Source organism: Lepus europaeus, chromosome 8, assembly GCF_033115175.1.
Source record: "Lepus europaeus isolate LE1 chromosome 8, mLepTim1.pri, whole genome shotgun sequence".
NCBI classification, from domain to species: Eukaryota; Metazoa; Chordata; class Mammalia; order Lagomorpha; family Leporidae; genus Lepus; species Lepus europaeus.
In genome coordinates, this window is record NC_084834.1 from 423599 (window position 1) to 437924 (window position 14326).

The following is a 14326-nucleotide window of genomic DNA, read 5'->3' on the forward strand; positions in this document are numbered from 1 at the left end:
GTTGATGAGTTGGAGGCCAAAAGAGTTAAATTTCTACTAGATTTTACGTTAACTTACCTCACAGCTCAGTGTGATTGTTTCCCTTATCTGATGGGAGAGAGGAACACAGCAAGCATCCATCCATCCATCCCAGGTGCCCCTGGGAGGCAGGGTGTGGGGAGTCTACTATGAAAGAATCGCAAGTGTGGATGCTGTAGGAAGGCAGCTGGCAGGATTGGAGCATGGAGGAGAAACAGGAGACAGTGCTGAGTTAGGGATTTTCCTGTAGGTGATTAGGAAGGTGGAGATATTGATGGTTGTGAAGACACAGGGAAAGAATATGATAGCCAGGGGAAATGCTTAATTCAGTTTGAGAACTTATGAATCTACAGGTCTTGAAGTGGCCACAGTAGAAGACACAAATTCTGGACACAAATTCTGTCCAGACTATGGCTAAGTGCAGGGAGCGCATGCCTCTAGTTCACAGCTGAAATCATGATATTGGGTCAAGTATTCAGCAGAGACTATAGCAAGGGGAGGAGCATGTTCAAGGGAAAGTCTTAAGTGGGCATTTAAATCAGAAGGAGTTATGGGAAGTGGTAAAAATCAGCCAGAGAAAGAGCTGAAAGGGGAAACAGGCGGAAAATCAGATGAACACATCTTAAAAGCCAAAAAGAAGGAACCTTTGAAAAAAAGGCCGTTTGGTAGGCAGAGAGCGAGCCAGAGAAGGAGACAGATGAGAGTTCCCATCCACTTCTTCACTCACTGAATACACTCAGTAGCCCAGACAGGGCCAGGTTGAAGTGAGGAGCTAGGAATTCCATCCAGGTTTTCCATGTGGGTGGTGGGGAACCAGTCACTTGAACCATCACCTGCTGCTTCCCAGGGTGTGCGTTACAGGAAGCTTGTTGGAGTTAGGCGACAGAGCCAGGTATCAAACCCAGGCACTCCAGTGTAGCATGTGGGCATCATAACCACTGGGCAAAACAGCTGCTCCCAAAGAGAAAATCCTTTCAGAGGAGCTTGTGGGTGGGAGGCCAGACTGCTCAGCAGACAAGAACTGTTAAAAAGAATGTGATGAACATGAGTTTAGTCCGGCATTATCTGCAGTAGCTTAAAGCTGTTAATGCAAGAATCTGGAAGACAAGTTCGTGAGCATAGAAGGGCAAATTCTAGGGCCAGGTTGGGGTCAAAGACTTCTGCCTACGGCTGGCTCTGTTTAGAGTCTAGAGTTCTGGGATAGTCACTACTACTCTGATCATTGACAGCTTCTGCAAGGAGTCACAGACTAGAGACCTTTGTCAAAGGTGAAGAACAGCTGTAGAGTTAGGCAAGAAGTGAATTTGACATCTTTCTCTGTAGGATTATTCCCTAAGCCTAGTTCCTTTAATAATCACAAGTCTAATGCCCAAAGAATGATTATTTTAAAAATGAGGTACTGTGATTTACTAAATTTGTCCACGTCCTATGACCTACGATTGAAGTTGGAATAAACACTAGTTCAACTTATAAATGTATTTGCTGTATTGGAAATAACACATTTCTTCTGTGTATTACACCTACAGGGAACATTGCTGTTGTCCCAATTATCAAAACCATTGGTTTAGGCCTTGGAATCTTAATCTGGGGATCATTTAACGCCTTGACTGGCTGGGCAAGCTCAAGGTAACAGCAGTCAAACTGTTTAAACTCAGATTCACTACACCCTTACTCTCTATGTAAGGCGACAGCTAAGGACTGGGCTTCCAGAGAGTAATAACATCTTATTCTTAATCTCCTAGGGATGACAGCTGGTGAAGTACACACATCAAATATGCCACCTGTAATCATCACTCGGTCTAAATTCCTCATAAGTAGTCCAGATATTTGCTCAAAATCTATAGCTAGGAAACAGAAGTGGGGAGAAAAAGAAAGCACTGATGTTTATTTCCACTTTCCATTGTGTGAGAGTTGATGGGCATGTCTAATGTACACTCTCACTTCATTTTCACAAATGCGTGAGGTAAACATGACCTCTTAGAAGAGCTGATACACATAGGGATTGAGTCATCTGCTGCAGGCTGCAAAACTAGTAAGCCAGGATCCAAGCCTGGCCTACCAGTTCTAGGCACATATTTTCTCTAGCTAAAGATCACAGCCATGTTTACAAAGTTTTCCTGAAACATGCCTATCCGTGTTTCATATACTGCTATGTTCATACACTGCTTAATTCCACTCTGGTCAACCATGGACCCCATGTGTGACAATAGTCACATAAGATTATATCACTTAGTGATGTCTTGCTGTCTTAGATTCCATAAGTATACTCAATAGTGTTCCCACAATGACCACATGACTTAAGTATACATTTCTCAGGATGTACTCCGTCATTGGTGATGCGTGACTATGTTGTTGCTGACTACTTTAACACTATAATGGCAGGATTGAGCAGTTGCAAGAGATTATCTGCCCCCAAAACCTAATATATTTCTCTCTGGCCTTTTAAGAAAACTTTGCCAACCCCAGCTCTCCAGCTGTGCTGAATAGTAGGGTAGGTGGAAGCCTCATATGACCAACATATTTAAACCTAAATTTTTTAGTGAAAATTTGGTGACATAAAATTCTGTTTCCCGTAGCATTAGCCATGTCTCAGGTGCTTGTAGCCACATGTGGTGGGGGGCTGCACTGTTGTTCCGTGTAGATGCAGACTAGCTCTGTTATCACGGGAAGTTCTGTTGGACCCAGTCAGCATCCAAGGTGACACTGAAGTCGAGTTTGGGTAAAGCAGAATGGAGTATGTCATTCTCACCTTACTTTGCAGCTCTCCTTCCACTCAGCATATTATCACCACTTCTGTATAACAAAATAGGTGGACTCATTACCCTCTAATACAGTCTTTCCTGCCCTTGACTCATGCCCCAACCTGCTTTGTATAAATGCTTGTTTTCTTTTGGTTCTTGCTCCCTTTTCTCTTGCCTTGGATGGTACAATGTGATTCTTGGTGGTTACCGTGGCAATAACCAGGAAAGAAAAATAAGAGTTTAAAGTGACTTCTCAGAATAGAAATTGTCAAGCAAGACATTATTTAGAACTATTTCAATACTGTATGAAATGCAGCCAGTTCATTAGCAGTCAGCTAACCATTTGAACTACCTCTTCCTCCTTCTTCATTAGTCTTAATAAGAAAGGGAGATTCACAAGTACTTTTGCATATATTAACTTGCTTAATCTTCATAACCTATAAGGTAGATCCAAGCATTAACTCCATTTTAGCCATAGGAAATTGAGGCACAGAGAAGGTAAAAACCAAGCTCACACTAAGAGAACTAGAATTTGAAACCAGGAATTTGGCCCATACTTCGTGCATGGCAACAATATCCAATTTGATGTGACTTTGGAATTTCAGGTTCGGCTGGTTTGGAATGGATGCAGAAGAAGTACCAAAACCACTGCTGAATTACACTGGAGCTGGACTATCAGTAGTAAGGTATGCAGCTCTTCCTAATGGTTTAGCTCTTCCTCCAAACATGTAGAGCACTTGCTAAAGATCAGGTGGGCCTACTCTGCCTGATTTATCCTCAGATTCTTCATTCACAAATGATCCCATATCTGCAGTCAGGAGCCCCACCTTTGGGTCTCAAAAGCTGTGAGAAATTGGAAAAATCTTTTAACTGCTTTGAAGCTTGGTTTGAAATCAGAGAAGACCCCATAAAATTTACACTGAAATGTGGTACTTTGAAGTTCCCTAGAAATGCTATCCGGGGTGCCACATGTGCTACAAGAATTTGGGGTGCCATACAATTTCACCATATTCTTACGAATAAATCCCCAATATTATTAAGCCCAAGAGGGTTTTTGCCTAATATTTAGAGAAGAATTCTAAATATCAGCACAAGTAAACGAGGCAGCATGGTACATTTTAAGCTTTTATTTAGTGAGAAAGATGCATAGGAGAATGAGAGCTTTATTTAAGAGAGAGAGGTGAATAGGGGTTCATACCAAGCACCAGGAACCAGCCACTGGGAGGAGCATCTAGGTCAGGAAGCCTAGGGTGGGTGGCCGAAGGCCATGCGCTCTGGAGGCGCAGGGCTACAGCAAGCCCGCCTCCTGGCTAGAGGCCAGGGAAGAGAGAAGGGGCCAGACACACCATGTCCCAGGCTTTTAACCCACTTCCAAAGGGGAGTGGTTAATTAATCTGATTGGCTGGTGGGCACCCAGGTGTGGCCAGGTAGGGCCATGTGGTCACACAGGGGCATGGTGAAGGCATGGTCTTCCAGCTCACAAACCTAATCAATTTTAACCTGTATGCCTGTCTACTAAAGGTTTTGTTACCTATACTATGTAGGAAACCATACCCCATAGTTCATAAATTAGAACCAGAGGGTGCATTTTTGACAACTAAAACGTGTTATACAAGTATTGTACTGGTTGCCTGATGGCCCTGCGTTAGTTATTGTTTATCTTTTCTGTTTGTTACAGTGCCCCGCCCCCTTATCCATGAGGAATGCCTTCCAAAACCCCAGGGGATCCCAGAATCTGCACAGTGCTATACCCTGTCACTTAATGTCATTTCCATCTTAGCTAAGCACTTGTCACACAATTCAGTTTTAGCTTTTACGGTGGGAGGAACAGCAACAAAACTAGTTTGTTTCTGTTTCCTGCTTCACAATTTCACGAATAAAAGAATTGCGGTGCAGATCGTAGTTATCTCAGCCTGCAGTTATTTTCTTTAAGTCAAGAAGTTTTATGTTTCCAATTAAAAGAGATACTTTGCAGTTTCTCTTTGGCATGTCTGAACTGATAGCTTCACTACTCTTATGCTCTGTGACTTTAAAAAAAAAAAAGTTTACTTATTTAGCAGAGCTACAGAGAGAGTAGGAGAGAAAGAGAGAGAGAAAGAGAAAGGGAGAGAGAGATCTTCCTACTGCTGGTTCACTCCCCTACATGGCCACAGTGGCTGGGCCCAGGAGCCAGGAGCTTCTTATGGGTCTCCCACGTGGGTGCAGGGTCCCAAACACTTAGGCTATCTTCTACTGCTTTTCCCAGGCCATCAGCGGGAAGCTGGATCAGAAGTGGAGCAGTGGGAACTTGAACTGGTACCCTGCAGGTGGCAGCCTAACCCACTTCACCACAGCACCAGCCTTCTTTGTGACTGTTTTTAAGAAAAAATAAGACTCAAACACAAGCACTGTGATACTGCAGCAGCTGCTGGGTGCCTTTGGGTGTAAGGTGTATACATACATGTGCACACATTATACAAATGGATAATTTGTGTCCAGGCAGCACATAGCACAGCATGGCATCACATTTCATCATACTACTCGGAACATTGTGCAATTTAAAACTTAAAATTTGCTTATTTCTGGAATTTTCCATTTAATTTTTTCAGACCATGGTTAATCATGGATAACAGTGGGGACACCAGTACTCACTCTGTTAACTGGTTTCCACTTTGTGTCTCCCCACTTGTTGTTGGCCCAACTAGATAAACAGTCTCTCCCCTGTGAAAACTCCTACTTTTCTGAGGTATCTGTTTTTTTGGATGTGCGTGTGTCTAGTTGCATGCACTCTATAAATGGGATGAAAATGAGTGAATCTCTATGTGGCAATGTCGTCAATAAAACCTAAAGGGAATTAGGTCACCTTAAATTTAGTCCCTTTTTCTCTCTGAACTCCGTTTGTATTCCCTGTCAGTACCACACATAATGAATGGCACTGCCTGCAAAGATTTTAGTACCTTTTATTCTTCAAAGAAAGAACAGTGTGTTTTCCTTCCTCCAGCAATGATAGCTTTTCCCTGGCCTCATTCTGGAGCAGGAGCAGTCTCTTCGTCATTGAAATGTTGCCTTAGGGAGTGGTCCCAGGCCTATATAGCCTAAGAAACAGACTACGGAGATTATTCTGAAGTAGTCGATTCAGGACACTTTTGATTAGAGGCACTGCCATACAGGATTCTATCTTTGATTAGCTTGCTCTCTGTGAAGCACTTTCTTTGCACCCAGAAGTTGAGATATGGTATGCCTTAATTTTGGCATATTATCTGGTAATTTGAGGCCTGTTTACCTAGTCAACTAGGCATTGTTTTTCATTTTCTAAAAGAGTGTACTCTTTACATTACAAATTCATCTTTTGTTTTCTACTTCTTCTGCCTATTTGACCTTGAGCAGATCCCTTCATTTCCTCAAGCCTTGGTTTCTTCTTCTCTAAAGAAAGGATAGCAACAAGTTTATCAGCTATTTTAAGGATTAAATTAAATAAAATATAAGTGCATAGAATAGTGCTAGGCATATCAGTAATGTTGTGAGTATAGTTTCCATTTATAATTATCTTCATGAGTAAGTGTTCATGTTCAATTAATATTTCCCCTTTGGGCATGCGCTCTCCAAATTTATGCTACACTATTCAGTCTTCTTGAGGAATCTTGGAGTCCAGCTTGAAGCTTGGTATCATGGGAATATAATTCTCCCTTCCTGTCACATGCCCAGGCTCCCTTCCATGCCTCTCTTATGGGGAGAGACCTGCAATCTGTTAGTTCATGAGTTTAACTTAAATCAGTTTTTTTCTAAAAGATGTTCATTGAATAAACTTGGAGCTTCATGGTCAGCATAAAGAAACTTGGATTATGGTTGTCTTGGTTTAGAATGTTGATTTTATTTTTATAATTGAAATTGTTGCTTCCATCCTCTGTACACTTCATTAAAGAGTTGGTTAGATCGTATCTAGCCCTATATTTTCCCTGTTTGGCATATAAGACAAGTGCTAGTTGGTGTGTATAAGATAAACCATTCTAGGTATTTCACATAGGGGAAAATTGAACACAGGGAATTAGTTCCAAAAATGTTGTAAGACCTAGGGAAGCAAAAGAAGGCAGGCGGCATCACCCATTGTGCAAGCACCCACACCCTGGCTGCTGCGTCTGGAGCAGGTTCCTCTGCCCTGAGCCACGGCAGCTTCTCCTGTCTTTTCCTTGGCTCCGAGCACTTCCCCGTGGCAGATCCCAGCTGCCAGTAGAGAAGTTTTTGTCCTCCAGGCTCTGGGTGGGAGTAGAGCTGACGCCAATATTCAGGACACTGTTTGAAACATTGCTTTAATGAAAATCAAACGTCAGAATTCTCTTACGAGGCAGAATTTTTTTTTTCAATTAAAAAATAGTAATGTGCTTCAGATTATTTTGAAAAATCTGTTTCCATTCTCTTCTCACTGAACTTGATATGCCTGGAGGGATATTTTTCTCCCACGCTTCAGCTCTTCTTTCATATTGTAAAGAAACCCGAATGTTTCCCTCCAGCACTAACCTGTTCTCAGGACCATAGTCCCTGAATCTAACCGTGCACCAGGCCACACATCCCGTACAGGTGCCCTAAGGTCCTGCCCTCCAGTGTTGGGAAGATAACGTGTGGAAGGGGACTGTGTTGCATAGCACTCCACAAACACTGGGTCATTGGTTCCTTTCTCTTCACCATCTGCATTTCCCAACCAGAATGACATTTCCTTTTCTTTTTTCAAAACTCAGTCTTTTTAAAATGAATTCATTTATTTATTTTTGAAGGCAGAGGGAGAAAGAATCAGACGAGAGTTCTCATCTGCTAGTCCACTATCCAGATGCTTCCAAGAGCAAGGGCTGGGTCAGTGCCTCAGGTGTGGAGGGTTTCAATCTGGGCCTCCCACTGGGGTAGCAGGGACTCAACTGCTTGAGCGATCACATGCTGCCTTCCAGGTCTGCATTAGCAGGAAGGTGAACTGGGAAAGAGCAGGATTCGAACCCAGACACTCCAGTATGGGATGTGGACATCCCCAGTGGTATCTTAACCACTAAGCCAAAACGCCTGTCCCAGAATGACTATTCTTATCCTACCCTTCCCTGCAAAGTGATTAAAGGAATTACTCATAGTCACGCAAATAAAAAAGCTTCAGTCATTTTTACATTTTTGCTCTTTATACTTTACCCTATATCTAATCCTATAGAATTCTTTCTGATTGTTTCACAAGTTCTTCCTCTCCCTTCCTACCCTGACACCTGTACACAACAGTGAAAACCTCACATCCAATCTCCCTGGTTCTGTTCTTTTCATTTTGCACAATGACTTGCTCCTATTTGTTATAAATCAGGTCATGTCAGTCTTCTTCTTCTTTTTTTTTTTTTTTAAGATTTCATTAATTTAAAAAGCAGAGTTACAAAGGGGTGGGGAGAAACAGAGAGAGAGAGAGAGAGAGAGAAATCTTCCATCAACTGGCCACAGTGCCTGGGGAGCTGGGCCAGGCAGGCCAAAACCAGGAACCAGAAGCTTCTGGTTCTCTCATGTGGGTGCAGGGACCCAAGGACTTGGACCATCTTCCACTGCATTCGTAGGCACAATAGCAGGGAGCTGGATCAGAAGTGGATTGAACTGGCGCCCATGTAGGATACAGCTTTGCAGGTGGTGGCTTAACCTGTAATATACCACAATGCTGGCCTCTATGTCAGTCTTCTGTTTAAAATCTTTATGGCTTCCCATTGGGTTCAGAATCAGCTTGTCTCCTTGCAGGGTTGCCCTCCACAGTGGATACGCCCAGCGCCTCTTCTCGTGTTGTGCGTCTATTGACCCTGGGTTATTTATCCTACTATCTCCCAGACACTTTCTTCAGCTTCAGATGCCCTCCTTAGCCACTCTTTAATTCCAACTTGGATTTTCCATCCCATGCGATATTTCCTTGATTTCTTCCATGTTAAAATGAATCATCGTTGAACTATTACAGTTATTTTGATTTACTACTTTTATTGTTGAGATTCTCAGTCTACTTTATTATCCATACATTATTTTTTATTCTCAAACTATGAGTTCCTGAAGGACAAGATCCACTTTCTTCTGTGTGTGCTGTCACCCCCACCATCACTAAGAGTTTCCTCCATGTGTTTGATACTCAGTAGATTCACAGTAAATACTGAATTCAGTCATCATGTGAAAACACACACACACACTTTACTAATAGTATGGTGAATAAGACTGCAAACCTAGGGAAATTGGAAAGCTCAGAAATCTAGAGACGCACGCCTCGTGTAAAACACTGGTTTTTAAAATTTCCCATGTTTTTGGCAGCGTTCATCATGGAACTTTGCTGGTGTGCTGCACTGAGCTCTTTTAAGTCTGTAGCCCTAAAAACTTTGTGATTTTGTTGCTCTTATGTCTATACACATAAAATAAATTTCATTAGCTCCTCCCAACTTGCTGCCACCCACCTCTTCATGATGTAATTGGAGTAAGATTCTTATTCCTTTTTTTTTTTTAAGTATTTATTTATTTGAAAGGTAGAGTTAGAGAGAGGGGGAGATAGTGAGAGAGAGAGAGAGAGAGAGAGAGATCTTCATTGTGTTGGTTCACTCCCCAAATGGCCTGAAGGGCTGGGGTTGGACCAGACCAAATCCAGGAACCTGGAACTCCATCTGGGATTCCCATTTGGATAGTAGGGGCATAGATACTTAGAACATTTTCCACTGCTTTCTCAAATGTGTTAACAGTGAGCTAGATCAGACATGGAGCAGACAAGACTCAAACCAGCACTAGATGGGACGCTGGCATCACAGGCAGTGGCTTAACCCACTGAGCCACCGTGCTGGCCCCTAGGGTTATTTGTGACTTCCCTGCTCCCGTGACTAGCATTAACACCCAAGCTCAACACCCTTGATTTCTTTCCCCTGCTCAGGTCCTCCTCTCCCTTCCATTTGGAACTTAAAACTCTCTTTACTGTCATGTTTTGAAATTTTACCATGTGCCAAATTTTACCATGTGCATTGTCACTTCGCTTTCATGACAGCTTTTTGATGAGGGAGTAGCTCCATTTTCTAGGTAAAAATGTTGATGCGTAGGAAGATAAAGTGAATGTTTGGAGAATCAGCTTTATCCATAGCCTTCAAATCCCTCTAACATATCAGTCCATATTGTTTGCTTCAGAAGTGTATACAAAGTAGGCAGTTCTCACAGGATTTTGAGGAAGAGTACAGTTGTATTGCCTATCATTAACCTCAAAAATAACATGTGCAAGTATGCACACATGTATTTAATTCATTTATATGTATTCTCACATGTGCAAATCTGAGGTTTTATGCATTCAATTTTACCTGAGTGGTTAATAACTACTTTGAAGACCCTGAGAAGCTAGGAAATGTGGTTCCTATCTTCTAGTCAATTAGAAAATCTTTGGAGAAAAAGAGATGACATAGAATTGTGACAAATGATCCGAATTGTGTGGTAATTGTTCTCAGTGCTGTGGGAATTCGGAAGAGGAAGACTGGGTGAGATTGGTCTGGGGGGATTCTCTGTGCATTCAGCACTGCAGCTTTTCCTTGGACGCGAAGAGGAGCCTGTGATGTGTAATGGGTCCCAGACTGTAGTGTGAAGGAAACGAGCAAGACCAAGTTTGTGAAAACTGGCAGGCCTAGGAGAGTAGAGAGCTTGGAGCAGAGAGTGGTCAGGGCAGAAGTTTATGTGGGCAGTTATGCTGGGATAGATTGGGTGGAGCAGAAGACAGATAGCTATAGAAGTCAACGTGGAAGGCAATGCAGAATCCTTCACATGTTAAAGGAAGGAAGAAACTGAACTAAGAAGCTAACTAGGAAATTAATAGTTTTTAAACAAAAACTTGGATATAGTATGTAGTACTCTGCATGTATTCATTTACTCTTTTTCAATCTATACACTCCTTAAAGCGTATTTTAACTTCAAACCTTTAAATTGGATTTAAAGGTATTTTTTAAAATGTCCAAAGCATACCAAACTTGTTCAAGTTTCCAAATTTACTATTTTAACACATTTTACATGGTTCAAAAGTCAATAATAAATGGAGCATTAGTTGCGAAGATACTGGACATGGATAGAATGTACATTGTGAGAAAGTTGTTAAAAAGAAACACATTACTAGGATTAGGTGTGTGCTTTAATCTCTTAAGATATATCCTCATTGGGCTGAGCACTTTGCACAGAGGTTTAGATGCCACCTGGGACACCCACATCCATTATCAGAATATTCCAGACCCAGTTCCACTCCCAATTCAAGCTTCATGCTAATGATTACCCTGGCAGGTAGCAGGTGATGGCTCAAGTCATGGGGTCTCTTCTCTCCCTCTTGGAGTTCTTGCAATATCAGTGAATGTAGATCATCCCCATTTTTTTTTTTTTTTTTTTACAGCTGCTTGATGTCCCATGCTGGACCATATAGGTCACCTTAACTTAGAAATGGTGAGCCTGTGTTGGTGGGCCTCTAGTTGGCGTGAGAAGGTCAGAAATGGACTCACCTTTAATGTCGATAGCTAGCCCCACATCTCTGGGACAGGTGCGCAGCTCTGCACTCCCATCAGCTGTAAGTCAGAGTGCCCTTAGAGTTAGTCCAATTAAGAATAACAGGAAGCCGGCACTGCGGCTCACTAGGCTAATCCTCCACCTGCGGCGCCGGCACACCGGGTTCTGGTCCCGGTCGGGGCGCCGGATTCTGTCCCGGTTGCCCCTCTTCCAGGCCAGCTTTCTGCTGTGGCCCAGGAGGGCAATGGAGGATGGCCCAAGTGCTTGGGCCCTGCACCCCATGGGAGACCAGGAGAAGCACCTGGCTCCTGGCTTTGGATCAGCGTGGTGCGCCAGCCATGGCGGCCATTGGAGGGTGAACCAACGGCAAAGGAAGACCTTTCTCTCTGTCTCTCTCTCTCACTGTCCACTCTGCCTGTCGTATAGCTTTTATTTGTATTTCTTTTATTATGTGATCCCAAAGTTAATCAAGGATAAAAAAAATGATGGGGCCATTGACTAAAACAAGGAACTCAAGAGAAAGGTCTGATGAGGGCTAGGGGAAGAGTTCTGGTCTTGAACACATATGTGGCAATGAAGCAAGATGAGAGAAATCAAGGAAAATTGCAGTTCTGAAGAAATGGCAGAGCCACTGAAGGTACAGTTTGGAAACAATCATCAGATCATTAGGACTTGAGTTTTTAAGTTGTGTTTTCTCTTCAACATTAGGCAGCTTGATATGAACCAACGTTAGGGTAAATATCACTGAAATTTTATTTTCCTTACAGTGCTTTCATATTTTTGTTCATCAAAAGTGAAATACCGAATAACACGTGTTCCGTGGATACCACACCACTAATAACAGAGCGTGTGAGTATAGTACGAGAGGCAACTTTACTTGATGCATAACATTAGGATTTGAAACTCAGATGGACAGACAGAGTTTTCTTGTCACTGTGGCTTTGTAAAATATCTTAGCATATGTATTAAGCCTACACCTATGTGGCCATCAGTATTTCCACAGTGGAACTGTTCAGCACGCCCTGAGGTTTATTTATTTTTATTGAGTATATTTATGTATACAGCTCCATGTTTTTGGAATGATGTAAGGACTTCTGCAGAAGGGGATTGTGTAAGTAAGTTTAGAAGGAAGGAGGAAGGAGGTGTTCAGGTAGGCTGGAGGAAGGAACAGACCAGGAAGCCAATGAAAGAGTGAGTGAAGTCAGGTGAGGGTATGGGTTGAGTTTTGTTTTCTTCCTGTTTCTCTTTTCTGCCATTTCCTGATTGGCTCAGAGGTGAAGAAAGGCCACTGTTTTGACCTTGAGGAGTCTAACTTTGTCGGGAATAGCTAAGATGAGCTAGCTAGGGACATGGGTGTCAGCAGAGATGCACAAAAGTGATTCCAGGGCAAACCCCAGGCCATGAATGCAGACCCTAGACTTCCTGCCACCAGTGTCCTTCTACCTGCCTTGGGCCCGGCGCTGTCTGGCTGCTCTCTGAATCATGTTCCCTGCTCCCCCCCCTCCCCGCCCCCATCCCACTGAGGGACTGCCTCCTGGCAAGGTGCTGCCTCTACTCCTTACGTCAAGGTTAGCATTTCTTTCTCTTTTCCTTCTTCCTCTATCAAAACTTTCACCTAGGATGACTGAAACTTGAAATTGACATGAACAATGAATGAGAAGTGGGCGTTTGGACAGAAGTTAATACACTGCTTTAGACACCCCCATCCCATATGTGAGTGCCCAGGTCCAGAGTTCCAACTCAGCTTCTAATCCCAGCTTCTTGCTAATGTGCACCCTGGGAGACAGCAAGGTGATGGCCTGAGTACTTGGGTCCCTGCCACGCATTTGGAAGACCTGGATTGAGTTGCAGGCTCCTGGTTCTGGGCTGACCCAGCCCTAGCTATTGTGGGCATTTGGAGAGTGAACCAGCAGGAGGAAGATCTCTCTGGCTGTTTCTCTCCCTCTCTCTCTCTCTCACCCTCTCTCTCTCCCTCACTCCCTCCCTCTCCCCCTCTCCCCTCGCCCGCTCTCTCTCTCTCTCTCTCGTGTGTGTGTGTGTGTGTGTGCACATGCACACATGTACCTTTAGAATAAAATGAAAATAATTAAAAATAATTTTTTTTTTAAATTTTTGACAGAGTGGACAGTGAGAGAGAGAGAGATAGAGAGAAAGGTCTTCCTTTGCTGTTGGTTCACCCTCCAATGGCCACCATGGCCAGCGCACCACGCTGATCCGAAGCCAGGAGCCAGGTGCTTCTCCTGGTCTCCCATGGGGTGCAGGGCCCAAGCACTTGGGCCATCCTCCACTGCACTCCCGGGCCACAGCAGACAGCTCGCCTGGAAGAGGGGCAACCGGGACTAGAACCCGGTGTGCCGGTGCCGCAAGGCGGAGGATTAGCCTGTTGAGCCACGGCACTGGCCTAAAAATAATTTTTTAAACATTGAATAATTTGCTTAAATGTAAGAGAGAAAAGTTTTTTAATCCATAGAGAGCTCTCATCTGGGAAATCATTCAAGGAAAATGGAGGAATTGGGAGTGGGAGAAGGTTCCTAGTGTCCTTTGCCTACTTTGGAGATCAGATACCTTTTGACCAACCTCCATTCAAACAAAGGGAGAAATATAAATACAAGTTCATATAATACATGCAGTGGACTAACTGCCTTGGATTGTTCTAGGCAGGGTGGAAAGATATAAGCTAAGTTTAAAGGTACAGAAACAGCATGATAGGTTAGTATGCAACCATCAACCTTGAGCTTCTTACCATGAAATAAAATATTATTGCCAAAGTAAAGCTTGACTTAGCACATAACAGATAATTCATATCTAGCTTCCCATCTGTTAAAAAACAGTAAGAGTGTGTTATGGAGACTACTTAATAAGAGGCACAAAAGATTGCCTTCCATGGTAGAAATATAATGAATTTGCTCATATTTTTTCCTGACTTAGAATATTAGCCCCATCTTGAAACATGGCTGGAAATGTTTAATTCACTAATTAAGGAAAAGAAAAAAGTATAAAAAGGCTTGTCGGGGCCAGTGGCCCTGGCCCGACATGAGATGCAGCAGGCTGAGGCTGTCCCTTATCTAATCCTGTTTCCAAGACTTTTCGTCCCA

General features: G+C 43.1%; 1 protein-coding gene across 4 annotated transcripts in view; it reads left to right on the forward strand.

Annotated features, from left to right (window-relative positions):
• The window catches only part of TMEM144 (transmembrane protein 144), a 65463-nt gene that overhangs the window by 7854 nt on the left and 43283 nt on the right, over positions 1-14326 (forward strand). For all 4 annotated transcript variants that reach the window (XM_062199342.1, XM_062199343.1, XM_062199344.1 and 1 more), the window contains 3 exons: positions 1545-1644; positions 3365-3445; positions 11999-12080. In XM_062199342.1, coding sequence (XP_062055326.1) covers positions 1545-1644; positions 3365-3445; positions 11999-12080 — 263 coding nt within the window. The remainder of the gene's footprint in view (positions 1-1544; positions 1645-3364; positions 3446-11998; positions 12081-14326) is intronic.